Genomic DNA, 13,985 nt, shown 5'->3' on the forward strand with positions numbered 1-13,985 from the left:
AGAGTATCAGTCAGGATTCAGAATGCATCAGGACACAGAAACAGCACTGGTTAAAGTTACCAATGATCTCCTCTTGGCCTCTGATAGCGGACTTGTTTCTGTGCTTGTCCTGTTGGATCTCAGTGCTGCATTTGATACGATCGATCACAGCATTCTGTTACAGAGACTTGAACATGTTATTGGGATTAAAGGAACTGCATTAGGCTGGTTTGAGTCATATTTATCTGATAGATTCCAGTTTGTTCTTATAAATGAAGAATGAAATCTTCCTCACACACCAGAGTAAGTCATGGAGTTCCTCAGGGTTCTGTGCTTGGACCGATTCTTTTTACTTTATACATGCTTCCATTAGGTAACATTATTAGACAGCATGGCATAAATTTCCATTGCTATGCTGATGATACTCAGCTGTACCTGTCTATGAAACCAGATGAAACCAATAGGTTGGTCAGACTACAAGCCTGTCTTAAAGACATAAAGACCTGGATGACTCAGAACTGTCTGCCTCAAAACTGAAGTCATTATCTTTGGACCCGAGCGTTTCAAGGAGAAATTGTCTAGTTGTATGATAATCAATGGTATTTCCTTGGCTTCTAGTTCTACAGTGAGGAACAGTGAGGAAGTTATTTTTGACCAGAATGTATCATTTGACGCACATATAAAACTGGTTTCTAGGACTGCGTTCTTTCACCTTCGTAACATTGCTAAAATCAGGAACATTCTGTCTCAGAGTGATGCAGAGAAACAAGTTCATGCATTTGTTACTTCAAGACTACTGGAGACTACAGGACTACTGTAATTCTTTATTATTAGGCTGTCCCACATATTCTCTGAAAAGCCTCCAGCTGATCCAAAATGCTGCAGCCAGAGTTCTGATGAGAACTAACAGGAGAGATCATGTTTCTCCAGTTTTAGCTTCTCTTCATTGGCTCCCTGTTAAATTCAGAATAGAATTTAAGATTCTTCTCCTCACATATAAAGCTCTTAATGACCGAGCTACATCATATCTTAAAGATCTCATTGTAAGATATTTTCCTAACAGAGCACTTCGCTCCCAAACTGCAGGTTTACTTGTTGTTCCCAGAGTTTCTAAAAGTAGATTGAGGAGCAGAGCCTTCAGTTATCAGGCCCCTCTCTTGGGGAATAAGCTGCCAGTAAATGTCCAGGAAGCAGACACCCTTTCCACTTTTAAGATTAGGCTAAAAACTTTCCTTTTTGATAAAGCTTATAGTTAGGGATGGCTCAGGTGATCCTGAAACATCCCATAGTTAAGCTGCTATAGGCTTAGACTGCTGGGGGACCTCATCTGTCACACCTTTCCTCACTTTGCTCTCTTTTTCCCCCTGTTTAATTTCTCAAATTATATTATGTACATGTGACATTATTGTGGTTATTAACTTGTGTTTCCCTGTTCCAACAGATATCCTTTGAATGGCGTTATGGTGTTTTTTCCCCCCTCTTTTCTGTCTTCTCAAACCCCAGCTGGTCGAGGCGGATGGCCACCCTTCCTGAGTCTGGTTCTGCCAGAGGTTTCTTCCTGTTAAAAGGGAGTCGTTCCTTTCCACAGTCGCCCCAGGCACGCTCAGGACGGGAGATTGGACTGAAGACAGGTTTTAGTGCAATCTGTTGGTTTCCTTTGCTAGGATGTTGTTTTTGAATTGGCGCTACATTAATTGGATTATTTTTAAATTAATTAATTGGATTTCATTGGATTATGATTACAATGAATTGAATTTCAATTGGCTTGAATTGGAATATATTATTTAAGTGCCTTGAGATGACAATTGTTGTAATTTGGCGCTATACAAATAAAACTGAATTGAATTGTTTGTTTGTTTGTTTACAAAGAGCAGTTTGTGTTTTTCAACCATGAAATATGTTTTTTTAAAGAGTTGTTTCAAGTTAAAATAAGCTGTGAATTTTCACAGCTTCTCGAGCGACATTGTGCCTGTTCATTTTAGGAAAATAAGAATAATTTAATCTCTCAGATCATTTAATATCAAGTGGATAAAAGAAGCTTAACCATGTCAGTTTACTCAACCATGTGTTGCACGACAGTAACAATGTAGCTGTTATCAACTTTATTTTACAATGAAGACATCATCTCTGCACATCACAGCAGGTTATCAGAAGATGAGCAACAGCAACACAGAACTCTGGAAGTCTTTCTACAGTCACAAATTGACTTTAGCCATCAAACTAACAAACAATTGTGTTGGAAGAACACTAGATGGGAGCAGTTGAAGGATTGATAATTAGTCACATACAGTTTGTAGATAAAATCAAGCCAGAGAAGAGTTTTAAAAGTGCTGTTAATAATTTCTTATCATGATCTGTTGGATTCCTCTAATTAACCCACCGCTGAGCAGTGTGACGGTGTGTTAATGTGACTGGAGAAGCTTCGACTTGTTGAAAGTAACACAGCATGTTACTATGTCTGACTCAGATTTCCATGTCAAAATGTTATGAAAAAGCACCAAAAAGGTCATTCACACATGAGACCAACACGATCAACACGACCTGATTAATGTAAAGCAGTGCGTGTGACAGTGGCTTTAGTTTTTGAATTTGTTGAGTAAATAATTGACCTGTAATTGGATTACTCACACTTTCAAGTTAGAGCTTGGAAAATGTGCACAAACTCCATAAAGTAAATTGGAACTGCTCTTCACCAGGAAATCAGTGTCTGAAAAGGCAACATGATTTAACTGATGTGTGACTAGAACATGGTCAGAAAACGTAAATCAGAGTGTTTCTGTGATAAAGGCAAAGTTTTGTGACTTTTTGTGACTGAACTTTTGAGAGCACTGGATTCTGGAATAGTACAGAATCTGATCCATTCTAATAAAAGAGAAATCAGACACAGGAGTTGTGTCTTATGGTAACACTTTGTATTGTAAAAATTAAAAAAATTACTTAGACAACACATTTAAAAGTAATGATCAAAATTAATATTTCTATTATCAAAATTAGTGATAAAAACATTAAAATGTATCTTTAGAAAGTAATTAACGGGGGATGCAGGCTATTAAATTCAATAAGGTTTCAGGTCGCCTTATTTTAGCCTTATCTTATGGTGAAAGAGTGTCAGTGTACGTGTGTGCATTTGTGTGTCGGGGTCATACAAATATTCATGCCCTCATTCAAGAAGGTTCAGGGTGTCATCAGCTTCTGATCACACAGCAGCGCTGCACTCCAACTTTGATTTAAGAGGTGTTGTTCAGTTCAACTAAGATTGACTGCTCCCAGAAGGGTCTTTTAAAATCAGAAAATATGTCATATCCATTTGCAACGTGATATTGTTTGTTATGTTTTGCACAAAGATATCTTCAGCATAGAAAATGTCTGAGTTGTGACCGAGTGCTGAATCTAGAGTTAAGTGCAGGTGTTGTCCTTCTTTTATGCAGTACAGATGTCAACTCCAGTAACAGTTTTTATACAGTAATTAGTTTTTAAACTCGCTGCAACTATTAAATGTGTATATTACCACAATAAATGTCTCAAAGTTAAAGCAGAAAAGGTAAAAAGTGTGTCTAGTGTTGCAAATCATTTACAAGTGTCCTTCTCGCTGTACTTGTGGGTATCCATAAAAAGAGCAGAAGAAACTTGCAGCTTTCCCGAAACTGCTTAGAAATTACACTTACACTGGGAGTCGGTGGAACCCTGGTTGGGCAGGGGTACGTTGTGCTGGGGGCCAGCGCCCTGCGAGGGTGTGTAATGGGGGCTGCAGTGGCATGTGGTGGGATGGTCAGAGAAAAAAAACAGGAAGGAGGATGTGAAGAAGAGGAGCAGGTAGGCAGCCATCAGTGCCCATTGGATGTACTGGCTGCACTCCTCACCACTGGGCCAAATGCTTGGAGAATACCAGCAGAAGGAGGAAGAGGAAGAGGAAGAGGAGGAGGAGTGTGAGTGGGAGGGCGAGGGGGAGGACGGCAGCTGACAGACTGAATGGTTTAAGTGCTTAAGGTGGTAGATTTGGTGTCTGGAGTAGGGAGAGTGTGCTGACATAAAATGGAGGAAGAAAATAAATGGATTAGAGGATGGCAGAGAATGAGATGGAGGTGCAACAATGAGAAAAATGAGATGGACAAAAGGTAAACATGAAATGAAAAATACATACAGAGTGAACAGGAAATGGCAATTTGTTCAAAGCTCTTGGTTCCTCCACCTGCTAAGAACAACTCACATGGACAGAGCATGCAGAGGACTGATGGAAAAGATGGACAGTAATGTAAGATGATGCCAGAATCCCTCTGACTGGATGTGTTAACATAATGTCAGAGAGCACTGCGCCTAGTTGAACTTGTCTTAACGTCAGCATAGAGCACACAGTTGGCACAATCAGCTTGGTGCTGATCTGTTCTTGTGTCACACAACATATAAACATGGGTTTAGGGTTTGGAAGCGCCAAAAGCATTGTGTGTGAGAGTGTTGCAAGTTCTGATTGGGCACGTGAGCAGAACATTTTCTGTTTGGTTGCAGTCACCACTTCAACAAATACAATCCTCCTTTAAAGAAAGACAAGTCACTTTAGCATATGCATTTGGCACAGAGAAGACTGGACACACTGAAGAGCCAGTGTTCACCCAACTACTCCCATAGATTTAAAGAGGGACCACTACTGAAACCACAATGATTAAAAAGTCTGTATGTATGCTGATGCTCTGCTTGGGCCAACAAATACAAAACAGATGATATGAATGCTATATTGTTGCTTCTCACACATTTCATCTCTGGTTCTGTTAGAGGTTTTCTCGTCTTAAAGGGAAGTTCTCACCAATTGTCACCAAGCGCTTGCTAACAGGGAAGTGTTGTGTAAGCTTATGTAAAGTGTTGAAATAACCAATATGGTGACAAAGAACAATACAAGATAATTCAGTTGTGAAGTAATTAAGCAGAAAAATGGTCATTTGTCTTCTGTGACACAAAGAAGCAAAGAACACCAAACACATGCAAATAAATAGTGATGTGTGAATCCATTTGAGATATTTTTTGAATATGGTCACTGAGGCATTGGGGAAAAACAACCTGACCAGTCATGAACAAAATAATGGTCATAATAAATAGCAGTGCTGTGTTCTTTAAGTGGGCTGTGCATGTTAAAGCAAGCTAAAGAAAATTTCACCACTGAAAATCCAAAATAACTGTCACTATAGACTCAATTTACCAAACTTAAGCACTTCTGTCTTTAATACCACAGCCAATGAACTGTGTGGATCTGGTTTCTGCTGAAAACTTTCACTTTGTAGCTTAAGACGATTGAGAGCACAGCCAACTAAAGGGTTCCAAACTCTGCATCATGTATCTTTTAAATGCAAAACGGAATAACAGGAGGAACTTGTAGACTATGCAAAAATCTCATGATCTAGAATTATCTCTTATTAGCATGAAAGGTCCTAATTAAGTGTTTATCGACTCTGGTTATTGGACTTCAACTCATAAGAATGCAACACCAAGAAGGCAAATGGACCCACTCAGATTTTCTACCATAAATCCTTCATACTCAACACTCATCTGTCAGCACTTCCAAACACAATTAATCTGGGTTTGGTGCATCATAAAGGGATTGATTAAGACAAAGCATAAAAAGCCAAATATCTGCAGCACATATTCAAATTTATACATACTTGGTAGGCTAACTTAAACACAAATCCAAAATTAGAAATTCAAGCTCAAATGACCCCAAACAAAAATCTAACTTGAATATGATCAGATTAAGTTTATCATCTGCCATAGGGCTGGAAACTCTCCTGTAACACTGGGCATGGCATTCTTTAAGTGATGTTGTGAAATTAGAACCTGACTGCCAAACATTGTAATTCAATCTGGGATTTCTGAATCGAATGCGCTCATATTTGTCTTTCACTCTGAGGTCCACTGATCAGTCAATCAGGACACGGTTCAGTTACACAGTACTGGGTCACCCAGTCATGCAAAAAAAGAGTCCATGTGGACCCAACAGATTCATGCAACAGGCAAGAGTGACCTTAAAACGGATGTAGAAACTTGTAATGAGAGGAGCAGGAGAAGTGCATTTTTGTCAGCTTCCTACCTCTCACATCCTCATCCTCGATGGTGGTGTTGGCACTCTCACTGGACTCCTGCGAAAGGACAAAAAAGACCAGGGATTATTTCCAGACTCATTCAGGTTCAAATGAGGGCAGACACCTGATTTCCACAGAGATCAGTATGCTCCACCTTCTTTCACAGCAGGAAATTTTACATTCACCTGCTTGAGCATTAGTTAGTTACTAATATAGTGAGACAGATAGTGAGAGGCATGAGGAAGGCTTTACTGTGTAATAATTAGTTAACCATCTACTTTGACAGAATTAGTTTTGGCTTAGTTTTTCATTGGCTCAGACGTCAAACGACAGTACAACCTAATAACGGATGTGTTTATTTGTACAGCAACAATTTTGTACAGCAAAGTATTATTCCATTGTTTCAATTCAGAAATTCAGAAGCATTCAGTTTGCATAAATGTCCACATTATGAACAGTTTGATCATTAAATGACTTTTGATTTTCAAATTCTGGGTCAGACATCAGCAATAGAACCAAGTTGAACCAAAACCAATCTCATGTACCAAGCACATGTTAGTCAGTCCAAAAATCTTTTATCATTAGGAAGCTCTAAAGAAAACTAATTAAAGCTTTCTTTAGAGGTTCCTCACAGGCTGAAGCGAGCTCAAAAAATCATATGAATGTAGAATTCTAAAGGGCTGTCAGTCCTCAGGAAGCACAAATATCAAATGCCAATATTAAATGGAAATTTAATATACACATTACATCATTTCCCTTTGAGACAGATAAAGTTTTTTATTTTTTTATTTCATTCAGCCATAAATCACCTTTTTCCATCTTTGGTTATCTGAGCTACTACTTGTACGAAGGAGCGCTAACTGCTTGTGGATTTAAGAGATGGATAGAAGCTGAATACTGCAGCAGTACAAATGATGACTTACCAAACAGGTACACGCCCTCTTTATGTTCATGTCTGCACAAAATTAAAAAAACTTCTATGTAGATGAACACCTGCTGTATGCTAAACTATGACCTACAACACCATCGTGTAGCACAAAGCATAGATACAAGCATGCATGTTCCCACAACGACAGCTTATGGATTATACATGACAATGTAGATCCATACGTCTGCACAAGCAAAGACATGGTAGATGGACCAGAGCTGTTCTGATGAGGATTTTCACTTTTTTCACTCAGTTTTGGTGTCCATGCCATTGCATGGTTTTTACTTTGTATGTTGCAAAATATTTCAATATTATTCACGACAATCGTATATTCAACACAGAAGCAAATAGCAATACAAAATACAGACGGAAATGATCAATCTTAAGTTTAAGAATTACATGCAACATCTGATAACATGCAGAATACATCCTCCCTTTTAATCACACCAAGTTCAGTTTAAAGAGCATCCAATGGAGCACAAACATCATCATCAGAAGCAACATTAAGGCTCTCCTCTAAATGGCGCACATGTCAGCAGTAAACTACAGTTTCAGATCAACATCTGATCAGCTGTATACCTTGTTTCCATCAGCGGGGTTGTGGATAACAGTGGTTTGAGGCTCCTGATTTAAGAGGATCAATAGTAGAAGAAGACGATGGTGCAAATATGAAAATGTTAGGAGGTAAGATTCAGAGAAAAGTATTAGGTACAATGGACAAAAATAAAGTAAAGAAAGGGAAAGGAGGTGGAAATGGATAAGTTGCTATTTAGGGAAAGCAGTTCATGGCTAATCAAATAATCACTACAGCACTATTATAGACAGATGGAATGACATCTGAAAATCCTTTACCACAGTTTGACTGATCTCTAACACAAAATGACAGCATGGGTAAATATTTGTCAAAGGACATCACATCTGACTTTTCTGCAGTAATCTTTAGAACACAAACACATTTTCAAGAGCAGAACACCAAGGAGCAACTCTACACAACTTTACACACATCAAACTTCCATCAATGCTACCCAAAAAAAAATGTTAAAAACACTAAATATAACAGAAGCACATCCTCAGGGCAGAGTTTCCATTTGCATGTACAGTACACGCTATTGCAGAACAATTTGCTGTACATCGGTGCTGTAATTGTGCCCTGCCTGGTACCACATGAGAAACATGTGTCAGATACAATTACAAAATGTTAAATATTAAAATGTCCAACATTGTATTTCTGTTAATTACAGATGCAAAATTAAAAAAAAAAGACTAGGATTAAAACCCTGATAAATAGAGATTTAAAACCCACAGCATGTAACTTTAAAAAGCACTGATGGATCTATTTGGATTTATTAGAATTCATTCACATGCATAAATTGACCAAAATAAAATAAATAAAAACAAGTGGGGAGGGGTTGTTCCAAGTTTGGCACAATACTGGCTTATTAATTGTACTAAAACAAACAGGCAGCAATGTCAGTAGGCAGATCTACTGGGACAGCAATACTTACAAAATAGCACTTTTGAGATATTTATCAGTGACAAAGGATATTTGGTTAAATTATAAATGTCAGGGAACATCACAAAAATTTTATTTTGTGTATTTTGTAGTTTAAATTTCTGTATTTCCTTAGCCTAGCTTAGCATAAAGACAGGAAGAAGGGGAAAACAGTCAGCCTGTCTCGGTCACATAGACACAGCCCTCAGCCACCTCTTACAGACTGATACTTTATGCTTAAGTAGGTGAACTATTGTAAAAATCAGAGGTTGAGGTTTTACATGAGGACTGTTCATCAAGTGCTGCATATACATGCTAAAAAACAGATTTTTTTCTCTTTGTGTAGTGATAAAACAAAACATAACTTTAATCAGTCCAGTCTACAGCAGTATTTAGCTATATTTCTAAACTCAAAGATTCTGGTTAACTGTTCTATTGTGTCTTATCCGAGCAAAGCTCGCTACAACCTACTGTGCCTCCTGCTCCATCCTGAGCTCACATGAAGCCAACATGAAGCTACTGTGACAATTGGAATAAATAACTAAGAGAAGAAGTCAACTTTTGGTACTGTATAAGTCAAAAACATCCCAAAATCACAATTAAAATTCTGTCCAGTGTCTGCAACTGCTGGCAGAATCAAGAAATTCCTTAGTATTGTAAAAACCTCAAAGCAATTTAATTTGGCATTCAAGTAAAGAGGAATTTGGCAAGTACAGAATGATGTTTTGTTTCCAGTAGCAACGACCCTCTGCTCAGGAAGATGGGCATTTTCCCCATGGGAACAGTAATTGGGGGATTAGAAATGTCTCATCTCAGAGGAGCAGTTGAGACAATCCTGTATAATTAGCATCTGTATTTCTTTGTTACATAATATGGTGGGGGTAATAATAAAGGCTATGTACAGCTATTATATATTGGCAAGTGACTCCTCCACCTCATCAGTACTACTGGTGTCAAATCAGACAAATCAGTGTCATCTTCAGCTAAAGATTTAGAACCTGCGGCAACAGTGAATTAGCCACAGTTGGCTTGGAATGGCCCAAGTGCCATTGCAGCCATCATCAACAACAAAGGAAAATGTAGCCCATGTACAGCAATGCAATGCAATAAAGCAGTCCAAAAGTGTGCGTGGATAGCTCATGTTACACAACCATCAAAGACGCAAAATGTGAAGACCGAAATAAATCAGCATAAACAAGAAAATGGGAAGGAAGTGGATTCACAGGTCTGTGTAATCTGGAAACATGTACAATTCCTAAGACATGCAGACACACAGGCAGCAAGGCAGGCAGACAGTGTACCAGAGAAGGAGTGGGAACAGGCTCTTTGGGGCTGGTGACCACATTAGCCTTGTTGTTGATCTGGAGGGACACAGTGAACAGACAGGAGACAGACAGGACAGGGCAGAAGTAACAAGACTTAGTGTCCAAACATTTGCACTTCAAGTAGCTGCTGTTGAGGGAAAAGTAGCACAAGAGTTGCTCTTACCATGGGAGTGACAAGCATCAATGTATGCATCGTCATTTAGGACTCACTCAAACACAAAACAATGGTTTTGGTCCATCTCATCAAAAAAATTGCCTTTAATGGAAGAGATAATGACACCAAACAAACAACCCAATGACTGTAACAGAATGATTTATGAGTTAGGTAAAACTAAAACTTTTCTACTTGTTGCATGAGTGCTAATTACAGATCAGCACTGGCACAGCAGCAAAACCACAGCATGGTACTCAGTTTTCCAATCTGATAGAATAGAATAGAAAAATAGTTTATTCATCCCACAGTGGGGGAAATTCAAAATTAGTCAAGTAGCTCAAATTTATATATATATATATATATATATATATATATATATATATATATTCTTGTGTCATATATATTATGATGTGTGACCTAACATGATATATCCCTCCCTCCAAGATAAAGATTACTAAAGGACGTGTCCTGGAGTAGTCTTGTCTTAAAAATGTCATTTCTGTTAGAATACAGAGGAGACATCAAAACTAGCATGTGAAGGCTGTATGGAAAGTATGAAAGCAAGTAGAAAAACACGTTTAGTCTTTTCTATTGCCACATCTTTAAGTTTTTTACACCAGATGTGTCACATCTCCAGTGTGCAGCAGAAAAAAAGTCTCCCTTAAACTAGCAATTATTCTTTTAGATGTTTCACTTCAGCTCAAAAACTCAAAACTAGCCTGAATGATGTTTTATCACTGCTTGTTTTTTGTAGCATGTGGACAGAAAAAGAGCTTCTTCATCCAGGAGCCACGTTTTCACCACTGCCAAAAGCAGCTGAAGCTAATTTGACTACTGAATCATTTGATTCTTCTGAATCATCAGAAGACTAAACACCCACCCTACTCATAGTCTATAAGAAATCCCCAGGTTAGAAAAAGTCAAAGTCCCACATAAATCATAGTTACATTCCACTTTAGAGGAAAAATTGATATTTTTTTCATATAATGGAGTAATTAAGTCAGTCTATAAGTGGGTATAGGACTGTAAAAGAACAGAGAAGTTAAAGCGATGTTCCACACCAACCAAAAGAGGGCTATTTCTATCCTCTCTTCAGCCATATGGTCCCTCTTCAGGGCAGCAGTCATGATAGTAGTGAAATACAATGAAATGTCTTCTGTTGATCATTAACTGTAGGTATCAGTCTTATTATTGTACACCACACCAACATTAAGAACCAGCAGCGAAATGTTCCCTGCTGCGTCTCCACATGTTGACAACGACCAGGACGTACACTCTGCTTCTGCACTGGAAGACGTAACTCTCCAGTGCAGAAGCAGGCAGCAGTACGCATATCATACAATAAGCGAAACGTCTATGCTACACAGGTTTAAAAGCTTTTAAAAAAGGTCATACAGAGCTGGTCTCCCTTGAATCACGACTGTTAGTCTTCACTTTTTCTCACCCCACATGGCCATGTTGTTGTAAATGTGTTACTTGTTTTGGAAAAATGAAGATGACAAATAAGAGGAGACTGTGTGTGAAATGGCAAAGTTAACAGTTTACTTAAAGTGTCTGACAATGCAGATGGTGTATTACACAGCGGACATGAAAGAGAGACAGATGTTAACCGACACCTCAAAAATGCAGCTCGGTATGTAAGGTCCCTTAAAAGCAGCAGCATCATCAGGCACAGCTCTTTAACATCTGCCTTCCTTTTCTGCCTTAAAACACAACAGGAGAGACTGCATCTACAGTATGTGTGACTGTACAACCTGAGCTCACACAAACTTCAGATAGAGCCATGCTCAGTCAGTCCATCTTCTGACCAGCTAACATTTACTGAAATGTTTTTGTTGTGCGTGGACAAAAAAATCCTGATGATGGCAGATTTGATGAAGAAACTGTAGACAGCACCCCAAACAATAAAACAAAATAAAATAGAACTCTTCACCATTACACATGTATATTTTGTGAAACTGTGTGAGGCAACTCATAAAGAATCAGAATCAGAACCAGTTGATAAGAGAGAGAGAGGAGCGGGTGCAAGTCTGGCTCATCAGCATCCCAAACAAGGGTGAAATTAAACGTCTGATTTAGAAGCAGCAGGTCTATAAAGACTTTGTGTCTCTCACACACATGTACTGCATACAGACATTCATACTACTTTGTGGTGTCAGTAAAGCTTTTTTCCACTTATAATAACTGTGATCCCCCAGACCTGAAGGATTATTACTTTTACAAGCACTTAAAGACACAAATTTAACCCAAGTCTCTAATTTTGGCTATTTGACATATATTTCATTGACCACACAACATCATCCAAAGATCAGCACAGAACTGTGAGGTTCAGTGGGATAAGTAATATAAGAGTGTGTAACACAGCAGCAAGCATTCTGTACAAGAAAGGAAAGCAGAAGTGTGAAGGTACACTTACTTTGACACCATCTGTTTTTTTGTTCAGCAGGCTCTTGGCTGCTGTAGAGACAAAGATAACAACGCAAGGAAATCAGTGGCCAGCTGGAATGAACAAACACACACTTACGCACGCACACCACACACCCGCCAGGTCTATTCAAGGCCAGCCAATTACTAGCTGCCTCACAGTTGGCCCTGCTAGAATTGGAAGCAGAGAAGAAAAATGCAAATTTAGTCAGGAGTTGAAATAAAACTCTTTCGAATCATTAGTGTGGAACATGCAAAGATTCATCTGATAAGACTACAGGAGACATGGTTGGAGTAGCACAGCCTAACAGACTGTGCTCTTTAGCGTTTCAGTTTCTTTTTTTCTATTTCAAACACACAACGAAAAAGAAAAAACGGATTTAAAAGAGGAGTGGGAATCACATGGGGGGGTTTGTGCCGACCACCTCTTCAGTAACCATGCAAAGACTGAGACAGAACAGATGATTGGTCGAGGCATGGGGGTTTGTGCATCAGTAAGGAGACATGCATCTTTGCTGATTGGTAGAAGCTTTGCAGTGACATCAGATATCTTTTGGCAGCCAGATTAGAGGAACGTTTTTCTGAGCAAATGTTTACAAGGAGAAACGGTACATTCAGTCTGTATCAAAAAGAATTATTCTGTATTTCATCTCAACTGTACGTAAACCAGCTTCTACACCACCTTCAAGCCCTGTGTGTAGGATTTTTAGTCATGTTGGAGCATCTGCACATTTAACATCTGTACAACTCCATCACCAAGTCTTAAGAAGTCAGGACACAATGTAAAATGTACAGAAAACAGAATGCAATGAATTGCAAATTAACATTTCTTAAAATATTTTTTTTAATCAATATTTATTAACAATGCAACATAGTGTATCAAATATTAAACGTGACACATTTTATATATATATATATAAAAAAAAAAACTTGAATCAACGTGAATCTGATGGCAGGAAAAAGTTGTAACATCCCCTCTTCTTTTAACAACAGTCTGAAACGTTCACATTCTTTTTTACTAAAACTATTTACTAGCTGCTCAACAGTCCAGGGTTTTTTCACGTTTTACATTTTATAATGCTTCAAATGTTTTCAGCTGGTGAAAGTTCTCCAGAGCAGAAAGGTCAGTCCAGCACCCAAACTCTGCTACTATGAAGCCTTGCTATTATAAAAGATGCAGTGGTATCCCTGAAGAAGACGTTTTCTGGATGGAAGCACATGTTGCTCTAAAACCTGTGTATAGCTTTCAGCACATTTCCAGATGTGCAGGTTGCCAGTTCTGTAGGCACTAATGCACCCCCATACCATCAGAGATGCAGGCTTTTGAGTCTGAGTGCAGATAACAAGCTGAATGGTCCCTCTCCTCTTAAGTCCAGATGATCCTGGGTCCATGATTACCAAAAAGAAATTTAATTTTACCTCAGTCCATTATAAATGAGCTTTGACTCAGAGAAGATGCTGGTGTTTTGGGATATGTTCACATGTGGCTTCTTCTTTGCATGGCAGAGCTTTAACCTGCACCTGTGGATGGCATGATGAGCTGTGTTCACAGACGATGATTTCTGGAAGTGTTCCTGAGCCCATGCAGTGATTTCCAGACAGAATCAGGTCTGTTTTT

At 38.6% G+C, this 13,985-nt stretch overlaps 1 protein-coding gene across 6 annotated transcripts in view; it reads right to left on the bottom strand.

Moving 5' to 3' along the window:
* LOC140282110 (calcium/calmodulin-dependent protein kinase type II delta 1 chain) overlaps nucleotides 1-13,985 on the bottom strand; it is an 85,834-nt gene that overhangs the window by 5,390 nt on the left and 66,459 nt on the right. The window contains exons 13-16 of one of the 6 annotated variants that reach the window (XM_072376678.1): nucleotides 12,360-12,397; nucleotides 9,766-9,825; nucleotides 7,552-7,596; nucleotides 6,053-6,101 (exon numbers count right to left, since the gene is read on the bottom strand). In XM_072376678.1, the coding sequence (XP_072232779.1) occupies nucleotides 6,053-6,101; nucleotides 7,552-7,596; nucleotides 9,766-9,825; nucleotides 12,360-12,397 (192 nt within the window). Of the gene's footprint in view, nucleotides 1-6,052; nucleotides 6,102-7,551; nucleotides 7,597-9,765; nucleotides 9,826-12,359; nucleotides 12,401-13,985 lie in introns of all 6 variants that reach the window. The other 5 variants (XM_072376677.1, XM_072376680.1, XM_072376679.1 and 2 more) reach the window with 5 other exon arrangements.

The sequence above is a fragment of the Leuresthes tenuis genome, unplaced genomic scaffold (genome assembly GCF_036924035.1).
Source record: "Leuresthes tenuis unplaced genomic scaffold, fLeuTen1.0.hap1 SCAF_22, whole genome shotgun sequence".
In the NCBI taxonomy this organism is placed as follows: Eukaryota; Metazoa; Chordata; class Actinopteri; order Atheriniformes; family Atherinopsidae; genus Leuresthes; species Leuresthes tenuis.